Here is a 12,097-nt window from a genome sequence, read left to right on the forward strand (position 1 = left end):
CCTAGAAATGAGCTCACAGTCTGTATTTCCATCTCCCCATCCCCGTTTCCTGGAGCACCCTAAGCAGGGAACAGCCCACCTCCACTCTCCCAGAAGCCCAGCCATGCAGAAGCTGGGGAACAATTAGCCAAGGGAATCACACCCTCCAGGGTACAGGCTGAGCAGGCCTTGGCACCAGGGTCTTCTGCTGTTGGCATACATTTGGGAAGCTCCAGAAGTGTCTGTCAAGGGCATGCCTATGCTCTGTGCATTTCCATGCTGGTGTTAGTTGCTTCTGTAAAATTATACGTGCCGCCTTGAGTTTCAAAATTCCAGAATCTTTGGTCTCCTTACCCAAGGGAGACTGTACTTTGGCACTTGAAAAGGGTTTAGGCAAACTTGAGAACACGGAGCAGTCACTGTGGCCGAGGCTGTATTGTACATTTCCACTCTGTCATCAGGCTAAGCCACATTGGATGGCAGCAATGCCTATATGCTGTTACCCTGGGCTTTTCCCTCATGTACAGATCAAGGGTCTCCTACCAGTTCCGGCCCAAACTCTCCACTGAGCTGGAAGTACAGTGATCCTCCCTGAGTAGACAACTTCGTCAGGCCAGCTAGATTCAGGTCTCTGAAGGCAGAGCTGGCAGCTGACAGGAAGGCAAAGCAGAAGGGATCATGAACCTGATTGGCCTGGCAGGAACCTGCCCCCTTGCAACTGAGGATGGCACAGGACCAGAGCTTGGTTTTGATCCACAGAACCAGAAGCCCTGCTGAGTTGGGGCAGTGGTAGGAAGCACCTCTGGTGGAGCTGGGCTCCTGTCCTCATCCACGTCCACCTCCTCACAGCTCAGGCCAAATCCACACGCAGACAACAGGCAGGAGACATGCCAGGAGGGTCCAAAGCATCTCTTCCCCTGCTCAACTGACCTCAGAGCCCTTGTCCCCAACAGCCCATTCTCATGTCTTTGATGTTGTAGTCTGCAGAAGCCCCTCTAAGGCAGCCTGGGGCAAGAGTCTGCAGGGCATACCTAGAGTGACCAGGAGGCTCCATCTGAGGGCACCGTGCCTTCCCATGGGCAGCCAGGGCTAGGAGGAGTTCACCCTTGATCGACTGACCCCCTCAGGGAGGCCGGGCAATGCCCCTCAAGGCCAGATTCGCAAGTAGGTGCCAGTGGAGCAGACAGAGAAAAGGGGGAACACGCGCTCCTGGAAGTTGACACGGAAGGTGTAGATGTGGTGCATGTCCTCCGCAGCGTAGAAGGACACGGCCCCCACCTCCAGGTCCAGGGCGACCCGCACGCGGGACAGGTGCCCACAGCTGAGGGCCGTCCTTTCAGGGCTGGTCACCGCCCAGTACTGCCCGCTGTTGAGCTGCAGCGCCCAGACGCCCTCCTCGGGGGTGAAGGGCGTGAGGCCCTTGCGGCGCACGCTCTCACGTGCCACGCCGAAGGCCCAGCCGTCCTTGGAGCCCACTTCCACCTCCCAGTGGTGCCTCCCGGAGGAGAAACCGCAGGATGCCAGAACTCGCGTGTTGGTGTCGAAGCGGCGCGGGTGGCTGGGCAGGTCCTGGGCCCGCTGTCCAAGGCGCACGCTCTTAAGATCCAGAGAGAGGATGAGGCGGGGGTTGGCCGTGTCGGGGTCCAAGGTCAGCTCCACTGTGGGGTTTGGGGAGGGGGGAAGACAGGGAGAGACAACCCATGCAGCGTCCTTGCGCGGCTCCCCTCGCCCCACTCCCACCGCCCCCTCATTAAGTAGGTGTTGAAATCACGGAAAGGCAATTTATAGACCTCATTTGGATCTCAATTCAAACAGATTGACAAATCCAATTTAAAAGAGGTGGGGGGGCCTTGCCTACTGGCGCAGTGGTTAAGACTATGCCTGCCACAGCAGGCTACACAGGTTCGAGCCCTAGTTCCGGAAGATCCCACAGGTGGAGCAAGTAAACCCCTGCGCCACAACGACTGAGCCTGCGCTCTAGAGCCCGCGAGCCACAACTTCGGAAGCCCGAGAAGCCCGTGCACCGCATCGAAGGGTAGACCCCGCTCTCACAACTAGAGAAAAGCCCGCGTGCAGCAATGAAGACCCAAGGCAGCCCAAAAGAGGAAAACAAAAAGACAATTGGGGCTGTACAGCAGAGATTGGCAAAACATTGTAAATGAATTATACTTCAATTGAAAAAATAAAATAAAAAAAAGACAAGTGGGGAATTTCAGACCCTAGATACTGGAAAGAATCATTAATTTTTTAGTTATGATGTTGGTTTTGTGTTTGCTTTTTTAAGGTTTTGTGTTTATGTTTTTTTAAAAGTCTATCTCTTTAGAGACAACATACTGAGATATTTACGGAAATGAGAGTTATCTGTGGTTTGCTGCGAAATAATCCAGTGGGAAGCAGTGGGTAGGGGTGTTTATGAAAAATACTAGCCACGAGTCAATAATTGATGAAGGTGTGTGATGAGTACATAATACGCGTTATGCTCTTCTGTCTACTTTAGTTTATGTTTGAAATTTTCCATAATAAAAAAGTTAAAATATGCACACTTGTTGTAAGTGCTACTATGTTCCAGGTCTGTTCTAGGCCCTGAGAATCCCACAGTGGAGTATCCCTGCCCTCCTGAAGCTTCCTTTCTATGGGGAGAAGGAGGAGAGACAATAAATGAGAGAGATCAGGAGAGCAGGCTGTAATTTCAACTAGAGGGGCCAGGGAAGGCCTTACTGAAAACCTGCATTTGAGCACAGACGTCAAGGAGATGAGGAAGTGAGATATGCAGCTGTCTGGGGGAAGGGTGTTCCAGGCCCTGGCATAGCCGGTGCAGTGCAAAGGCCCTTAAGTAGCTGTGTGCTTGGTGCCTTCCAGGAGCAGCAAGGACTGTGTGTGGCTGCACGGAGTGAACCAGGGGAAGAGTGTGCAGTGAGGCCAGATCCCTAGGGCCTTGAAGACCCCTGCAAGAACTCCAGGCCTGGGCTTCCCTGGTGGCGCAGTAGTTGAGAGTCCGCCTGTCGATGCAGGGGACACGGGTTCGTGCCCCCGTCCGGGAAGATCCCACATGCCGCAGTAGCGGCTGGGCCCGTGAGCCATGGCCGCTGAGCCTGCGCGTCCGGAGCCTGTGCTCCCCAACGGGAGAGGCCACAACAGTGAGAGGCCCGTGTACCGCAAAAAAAATTAAAAAAACAAACAAATAAAAAACCTCCAGCCCTCACTGAGTGAGAGGGGCAGGGCTGTCACAGGGTCCTAAGCAGAGGAGGACATACTCTGACTCAGTTGGTTTAGATTCTTCCCGAGTAAAATCTGATTTAGCTCAGTCAGCATCAGGTCAGCATCAGGAATATGTGCCCTCCCCTCCCCATTTCCCTTCCCCTTGGGGTTAGATCCCACTCACCCCAGAGCCCTGCAGGAGTGATAACCACCTCCCTTCCAGTCTTCAGTCTCCCCCTGCTTCCCCCGACCCCTGCACACAATCCCTGTCCCCAGGAGAGGTCTCCATCTCTCTGGGAGCAGGGAAGAGAGGCTTGTCCAGGTGACCGACAAGCACTCCCTGATCTAAGTATCTCAAGGTGCAGGGCACTCCTGCTCTGGAACAACTTATGGGCCTATGGGCCCCACTGTGGCCTGAAGGAATCAGAATTGTGAGGATGAGGAAGAAAGGGCAGTCGATGGCAAAGTTGCTGAGGTGGATGGGCGGAAGGAACCAACCATGCACAGAGCCCCGGGGGACAGTCACTGGATCTCTGCATGGCCAGTTGACGGGCACTCACTGTTAAAACAGCCATCATACCTTTTTCCTCTTTCTCCAGTTCTCCCCGAAGATCCTCTGAAGAGGAGAAACAAAGCAGGTTGTGTGTGAATGACATGGGAAATTTCTATCTGGGAACAGTGGTGACACCACCTCTTGACACTGACAGCCCCTGTAAGTGTTAAATCTGGGGGTTCACTCACTCCCCAGATACCCTAGAGTTGATGGGCAAGTGCTGGGCCAATCATGGGGGCGGGGAGGGGGCTGTATTCTAGTTCTACTCTCCCACTTCCCCCTCTTTTGTCTGGAGCCACTCTGAGCTGAGCTCTCCCTCCTCATCCTTCTTTCTGCCCCCAGTGCCTCTCTACTCCATCTGTCCCCAGGGGAAGCTTCATGCCCTGGGGTAGGGGTGGGGGTTCTAAATAAATTAGCCACCACCGCCTCCCCGAACCAGTCTGGCCTTGACACACCCTAGTTCCTGTTTTATCATACAGCTTTTGGAAAGGCACATCTTCAGGACCCCAAACCACCAGAAACACACCATCACCACCAGGACTGCAGGGCCCAGCCCCACACACAAGCCCCTACCTCTGAACTTCTTGAACAGCCCCTTTAAGACAAAGGTCTTGAGAGAAACATTCCAGACTTTATTCTTCATCTCAGCAGAGACTGTGGTTGGCTTGGGGGCAGGCACATTGCTGCACCTGCAGGACAAGGACCCTGAGGAAGACCCACTACCACTGTCCCACTCCCACTGGGCTTGACAATTAGGATGGTGAGGGCCTCTGGGTGGGGAGAGGTGAAAAGGAGAGCCTGACCTCGTACCGAATACCCATGGCCAGGCAGCAGATGTTTGCCTCAGAAGGTACCCAGGTAAGGCAGTGGGGGCATCGGGAGGTGAGAGGTCAGGGGTGGGGGATGAAGAGAGGAAGCTAAGTGGAAAAGAAGAGCCAGCTTAGAGAGGCCCAAGGTATTGTTAGGTCCACTCACCTGCTTAGTGTGTTTTTGAATTCCTGGAAAGAACAATGAGAGAAAGCCAAATCAGCATTCACCTTTGAGAAAATAAAACTGGCCCCTTCCCTCCTTCCAGGGGAATAAGCAGTAAGCAGGTGTATCACCCCCTACCTCCTGCATGGGCCCCAGGTGGCAACAGCTTCCCGATGCTCCCATTTATTACAGAATCATCACTGGAGCCAAGTGCTAGGACCCAGTGTTGCCTCTGCTTTCAACATCACCCAAGACAAGTGACAGCTCTTATGCAACAACTGGTCATCACTCAGATTAGTGCCTTTTAAATGACCTTTTTTGTTTTTTTTGGCCTCATGGCTTTGTGGTATCTTAGTACCTGACCATGGGTTGAACCCAGGCCCCCGGCAGTGGAAGTACAGAGTCCAGGGAATTCCCTTAAATGACCATTCTTGATCCATTTGTGACTTGTGAAGTTTATTTAGTGGATTGTGACTCTTTATTTTAGAAGGAAATAAGACAGAATAAAAAACATCAAAGTGCATCACATGTAGTAGAGGTAAGGGTCATTTTCTGTGACTTCTGTCACAATGTATATAACAGAATACATTGTAAGATATATTATTGTGGACCATGGTCAAGAAAGTTTTTACCACATCCCTTCAGACCTCTAACCCCAGGAAAATCAGCGCTCCCCTCTCTAGTCCACTTTGGCTCCAGATGTGTGATTCTACTAAACTCATAGGATCTGATTCTGTTCTCGCTGCCGTTCTTATTTCCTCATTTGAAAAGTGGGAGGGATAAATTCATGCCTCCTGCTTTAGGATAAATGACGTACACCCTGGGCAAGCCAGGCTCACCTGGAGAAAGTCAAGATCAGGCTTGCAAGTTGTCTCCTGGATCTGGCTGCTGAGCTTGGAGAGCTGGGCAATCTCACCCCCAAGCTGGGCCAGGTTCTCATTCTGCTTCTGTGTCACCTCCCGGGACAGCTCCTCCAGGCGGCCCAGGAGCCGGCCCTCCTGTTCCACCAGGAAGGCCCGCAGAGCCTGGAACTCCGCCCCAACCTTCTCTCGCTCGGCTGCCATCTGCTTCTGTCCCAGGAGAGGTGAAGTTGAAGAGGGCAAAGGGATGTGGGCATCTGAGATACAGCATTCGGATAGAAGCCTCTGAGCCATCCCACAGGGCAGGGGTCCATCCCCCTCACGGCTCAGGGGTCAGAGACTCACGCATGCACGCCCACCATGCACACGCTCTAGTTTAAACGTCCCAATTCCGAGCACGCAGCAGCCTCAACACGTGCTTTCCCTTTCCCTGTCACAGTTGCGCTCATGTGTCTCTTTAGACCTGGGCTCTCCCACCAACCTAGGCTCTCCCACCAACCTAGGGCAACTTCAGACTCACCCCAGAACCCCCCAGGGCTGCAGTTTCCGTATTTGAAAAGTGGGAGGGATAAAATAGTGCCTCCTGCAGTCACTGTAAGGATTAAACTGAGGTCCCCAAACACATTTATTTTGTGTTCAAAACAAGGCCCCAAATGGAGTCGCTTATGTTAAGCCCCACATCACCAAACCGAGACCTAATGACAGTTTCGGCTCTCCCACAAATGTTATCTTAAACCAGCCTATAAGGAATGGCCTGATCAGTATTTGTTCAGTAATCTGCCTGACAAACCCCTGCCATCCCCTACAGGGAAAGCAACTTTGCAATAGCCAACCCACTTTTTTGTGTGTGTGACCAAATTTATGATCTTTATTCCGCTGAAATTAGAGCATCCAAACACATGATGGTTTCAAGTTATTGTAGAGTTGGGAAACATCTTTGATGGCACACACTGAGATCTCAGACATAATGCTGTATAACTCTTCTCATTTTGGTTTAGTTCAACATTTTCAGCAATGATTTAATATGATTTATAAGGCAACTTTAAGGTGTGGCTTTGAAGCAAAACCTTTGTGGAGTGGGGGCTGCTGATGAAAACTCATTTTAAGACATAGAAACTTAAAGTAAATCATTGATGTCACTGGCTGTCAGACAAGCAGGTCAACAAAGTACCCTAATTCATTGTTAGGCTGCAAGGGTGAGGCAAGTATCTACATGGAGAGATGGTGGCAGGTCTCACATTTAAAGAAGCATATTCACAGCATTAAAAACATGTGCTAATAGGATATCAAAACTGCAAGACTGGAAAGAAATTTAAAATACTTCTACCTTCACAGCACTTCTTATGTTTAAATTCTCTCTCTAATCAGACACCCAAACTACTTTGGGATCATAAACCATGTTGATGAATCAAATAGTCTATAAGTCCTTAGTAGTGCTGGCTTGGGCTCTGCAGGCAGAAAAGACAACTCTTAGAAATGTGTCAGTTCCAGCCAAGATAAAATGCTGTCCCTTCCAGGGTGGAAGAGGTCCAGTGCAATCCATCTGCTACCAAGTAACTGGTTTCCTTCAAGGATGATGTATCAGGCCTCTGCAGTGGTTCTGTTGCTGCCAGGCTGAACACTGGGCAGCAGCAGTTGCTAGATCATTCTTGGTGAGTGGGAGCCCATGCTGTTGGGCCAATGAAAAGCCTTCTTAACCATCAAAACAACTATTCTACTCATGAGCCTCTGTGGCCAACCCACTTTTTTGCCTAGTACAACTTCCTTGTTGCTGCTTCCTCTGCCTGTAAAGTCTCTTGCCTCGTACAGCTCTTCAGAACTTCTTTCTTTCTGCGAGATGGGATGTTGGCTGATTTATGAATCACTGAATAAAGCCAATCAGATCTTTAAATTTTACTCATTTGAATTTTGTACTTTAACATTTGTCACCCCTCCAACTTTCACTCTTCACTTTACTTCATTTTAAAGAGCACCTTTTCTGTTTAGCAATTGGAAAGGCAACACAAGTTCATAATACAAAACCCGGAAATGCAGAAAAGTAGAAAGAAGGAAGGAAAATCAATGCCAGTGATCAGAGGTAAACAGCACACCCACAACGACCTAAGGAAGAGGCCGCTGTGTGCAAGCTTTCTATTCTGTGCTTCCCATTACCACCATCCACAGGACTTTCACCCCTGTGTTTTCAGACACAGACTCTCGCTCCTGATCCTCTGGATTCTTTACGTGAATACCTGGGAGGGACTCTGCATGATATAACAAGTGAGGCCCCTCATGGCCAGTGAGAAGGATTCCATCCCTCCAGCACAAGCTCAAATGTCAAAGTTCCTCTTCCCTGAAAACTCTAGGGGAGGAGGAGGTGGCTGGAAGAGGAGACTGTAAGTGGGTTCTGAAGTCAGGAGACCTGGGTTCAGGTCACTGCTCCCCAGTCTTCAGGATGTTGGGCAAGCGGGCAGCAGCAGCACAGGGAACTTTACAGGCGTTAACCCCCTCAGTGCTGACAACCACCCAGCGACGTGGGTACACTCTCATCCTGATTTACGAATGAGAAGACCAAGACAGAGAGGTGCATTACCAGGAAGTGGGAAGTCAGGATTCTAATCCAGGGAGTCTGACCCCAGAGTCCAAGCTTCTTGCAATTGTAGCATATGGTCTCCCAAGGAAATAACACAAGTGGGACAATACTTACCAAAATACTCTAAATCGGGGTTTGCAACCTCGGCGCTATTGACATTTGGGGCAAGGTAATTATTTGTGGTGGAGGGCTGTCCTACGCATTGCAGGATGTTTAAGCAGTACCCTGGCCTCTACCGGTAAACACCAGTAGCACCCTTGCCCCAGTGTTGACAACCAAAAATATCTCCAGACATAGCCAAATGTCCCCTGGGGCCCAAAATTGCCACCAGTTGAGAACTAGTCCTCTAAATGGTAAGAGCATTTTCAAATAAAAATCTTCATTCTCCTTGTTCGCATAGCAGCAATGGTTGTCTCATTAAGCAGGTATTTTGTAATCATAAAGGATGTGTGGGCCAGAGGGGGGTTGGCTGGGTGGGGGTAGGACAGAGTAGAAAGTGCTAAGCAATGTCATGGGGTGTGGGGTCAGAGACCATGAAGCTGCCCAAGCTGGAGAAGGCCCTCTGGATCACAGATGTACAGCAATGGCCAAAGAGCCACATGCTTCCTCTTTTTTCCAGCAGAGCAGGGTGGAGATCTGGAGGGGGTGAGGGGTGAGCCCTTCCTTGTGGAGGGAAGTGAATGTTCAGAAGAGAATGCCTGAGATGTGCATGGGATGCAGGTGTACCAGATGCAGTTCAGGGTCAGGAAAGGACCCTGGGGCACCTGTACACAGGGTCCTCCCCTTCACCCCACACCTCCTTCCCTTAAGGTGGGGCAGCCCTCAGGTTCCTCTCCCTCCATTTTCCAACTCCAGAACTTCAGAGCTCTGCCCTAACAGGGCTTAGTGGATCCTTTCATTCTCTTAACCCCTAGTTTTTGAGCTAGGAACTGAATTTTCGAGATAGAAAATGACAGTGACCCACATTTGCCCACCTTAACCAAAATGAACCCCATTTCACTTTCCTGTTCCACTTCAAGGAAGACAAAATATCACCCCAAGCGCTGGGCAGGGCGGGTGCTAGCACAATCGGCTGCTGAAAACCCAAGTCCCGGAACCTCCTGCCCTCTGCTGGGTGGGGAGCAGCTCTGCCTTTCCCTCCCCCATCCCCCCAACCCCTCTCCCCTAGCCTCGATTTCAAAATCTAAAAAACTCTAACAATGAAAAAAAGTTTTTTTCCCAACTCCTTTGGTGGTAAAATATGCCATAGACTGACAGAAGGCTCACACTCAGTATAAATATTCATATGTTTCTCTATAGAAATATTAATGTGTTCAATTACAAGATGCTCCACAGACCCTAACTGGGGTGTTATGTAATATTAGGGGGACGATACATTCTGATTCACCTGGACAGTTCCACTTCAAGCCAGCTGTTCTAAAATAATTATTTTAGGGCTTCCCTGGTGGCGCAGTGGTTGAGAGCCCGCCTGCCGATGCAGGGGACATGGGTTCGTGCCCTGGTCCGGGAAGATCCCACAGGTCGCGGAGCAGCTGGGCCCGCCATGACCGCTGAGCCTGTGTGTCTGGAGCCTGTGCTCCGCAACGGGAGAGGCCACAGCGGTGACAGGCCCGTGTACCGCAAAAAAAAAAAAAAATTATTATTATTATTTTAGCCCTCCCTTTCACTCTCAAAAGCTCTGGTTATATAATAAATTACACGGTCACCCTCTATAATATGCATCTCACTATATTTCTAAAATGCACCTGTGCTGTTCCACAGGCACACACTCCAAAGCCACACACACCTAGCCAGAGTGGTGGGTGGCCCTCTGCTGTCACCCAGGGGAGCCAACCTGGGGGTTGCCATGCTCACCAGGAGCTCCCTGCTCTCCTTCTCTTCGGTGGAACGAAATGCCTCATAGTCCTCCAGATCCTTCTTCAAGACCTTCAGCCTGGACTCCAGGAGCTCCTGCGGAAGAGTGAGAAGGAGGACCCTGTGGGGAGAGGGTTCTGGCAACTCCCACGTGTGCCTTCCTGAAGCCACCCAGGAGAAGGGGAAGGCCCTGTTCATTGAGGAGGAGGCGGGCAGGGTTGAAGCCACCTCTGGACGTTGGGATGGCTACAGCCTGCACAAGCTGCACGTAAGGGAACAGGACAGCTGCTGGGTGACTCCAAAGGTCTCAGGGTCTCCCGTCCTCAAGACCATCTGTGCACCATCCAGGCTGAAATCAAGCCCCCCAGCAGCCCAACCTGCCTAGTCCTCCCTTCTGCTCTCCTCACCACCATCAGAAAGCCCTCTGGGTGGGAGAGCTGGAGCAGGGTAAGAGCAAAGAAAGACTGGGGACTGTGCCAGAGGCCTCCGCGCACACCCTAGCAAGTTGGCAGGAAAGGGAGGTGCCAGAATCCCAGATGGCTCTTGGCTCTCTAGTCAGCCCTGGAGCCACCCACCCCCTTACCCCGACCTCTTGGGAAGGTCGTCCCACTCGGCCACAGAAGGTGAGAACACCGAACAGAGCTATGCCCAGGGAAAGGGCTGAGAGTGGGGGTAGCGAATGTGTGGGTGTGACGGAGAAACCGCTCAAAGCCAGGTACCGACAGAAAGAAAATCTCCAGATCTGTGGGGCACCGTGCAGGCGGTCCAGTAGGGGCCCAAAGGGAAACGCGAGGGGTTTGGGAAGGTGGTATCGGTGGTGTCGGGGGTGACAGACGGAGAGCCGCGCTCAGTCCCGAAGCCAATGCTGCGCAGGATGGGATAAGGGAAAAGAAGCAGGGGCTCACCTGGGCCTCCCTGCCTGCGCGGGAACGCAGAACGGGGACTGGGGGTCCCGGGGACGCGCAGGGGTGGGGACCCCGCTCACCTTGGCCTCCTGAACCGCCTCGTCCAGGGGTAACACGGCGTGAGCGCGGTGCTCGCGGGCGCGGTCACACACCACGCAAATGGCACGTCCATCGTCCTGGCAGTAGAGCTTGAGCGGTTCGCGGTGCTGCGCGCACCCGGCCGCCCCCGCCTCCGGAGGCCCGCGTTCCCCCTGCGCGCCCGCTGGCAGGCTGAAGCGCCGCAGCAGCATGGCCACCGCGGCCAGCTGCCGGTTGGGCCGCAGCTGGCCCGGGCGCGCGGGCTCGCGACACTGCGGGCAGGGCAGCGAGCAGGACAACTTGTGGGACGCGGCGGTGGCCCCGGCGCCCGGGCGATCCCAGCAGCGCGCGATGCAGGCGCGGCAGAAGCTGTGGCCGCACTCGACGGACACCGGCTCCCGGAAGAGCTCCAGGCAGATGGAGCAGGTCGCCTCGCCCTGCAGCTCTACCGCCAGCGCCAGCGCCTCGGCCCCGGCGCCCGGGCCAGTCCGCGGCCCCACCGCCGCCATGCGCACCCTCAGCTCACCCAAGTCGGGCGGCGCGGGAGAGGCTACCCTACCCTACGGTACGCCGCTCCCAGCGCAGCGGCCGGGGCGGGCCTCCGAGCGCCCACGGGAAGAAGAAGGGCGGGGCTGACGCCTGCTGGCAGAGACTTGAGCTGAGGGTGCTCCAGGATGTGAAAAGTGAGGGGAGGGTGCGCTTTAATAGCTGACCGGGCAGCGCAGGGCGAGGGGATCTCAGTGCAGGCCAGTGCTCTGCGCTCCCGTTCTGGGCCCCTCAATATCCCGCCTTGGCCCGCGGCCTCCTGGGTCCCGCGGCGCCCTCTCTCCGTCACTCCCTTCTCTCACCCCTGACGCGAGCCTGTCTAGGCCGTCCCAGCCTGACCCAGTCAGCCTTGGGAAACGGGCCAGGACAGGTGGAAGCACACGCCCATCTGGGCACCACTCCCAGTTGCCGCCCGAGGCCGACCCAGCACAGCCCGAGGGCCTGGCGCCGGACCAGTGTCAGGTTCCCGGAGCTCAGGTTTGTCCGGCCCTGTGCTGAGCTAAATTTAGAGTCTGGAACCTGACTCTTGCCCCCGACCCCCAAGCGTGGCCTTGTATCCACTTCTGTAGCTACCTCTCCC

At 53.4% G+C, this 12,097-nt stretch overlaps 1 protein-coding gene across 2 annotated transcripts; it reads right to left on the bottom strand.

Moving 5' to 3' along the window:
- Positions 1-8: 8 nt before the first annotated feature.
- On the bottom strand, positions 9-11,831 carry TRIM7 (tripartite motif containing 7). Of its 2 annotated transcripts, XM_082623079.1 has the most exons (7): positions 10,974-11,831; positions 9,989-10,084; positions 5,542-5,772; positions 4,706-4,728; positions 4,304-4,419; positions 3,758-3,793; positions 9-1,637 (listed from the first exon to the last, which is right to left on the bottom strand). In XM_082623079.1, the coding sequence occupies exons 1-7, from the start codon at positions 11,478-11,480 to the stop codon at positions 1,126-1,128; spliced, it is 1,521 nt and encodes a 506-aa protein (XP_082479205.1). In that variant the 5' UTR covers positions 11,481-11,831; the 3' UTR covers positions 9-1,125. The 2 variants fall into 2 exon arrangements, with proteins under 2 accessions (XP_082479205.1, XP_082479206.1); XM_082623080.1 differs by lacking the exons at positions 9-1,637; positions 3,758-3,793; positions 4,304-4,419; positions 4,706-4,728; positions 5,542-5,772 and adding an exon at positions 9,310-9,705.
- Between the last annotated feature and the right edge of the window lie 266 nt (positions 11,832-12,097).

This window comes from Mesoplodon mirus (assembly GCF_964341445.2).
Source record: "Mesoplodon mirus genome assembly, chromosome: 5".
NCBI classification, from domain to species: Eukaryota; Metazoa; Chordata; class Mammalia; order Artiodactyla; family Ziphiidae; genus Mesoplodon; species Mesoplodon mirus.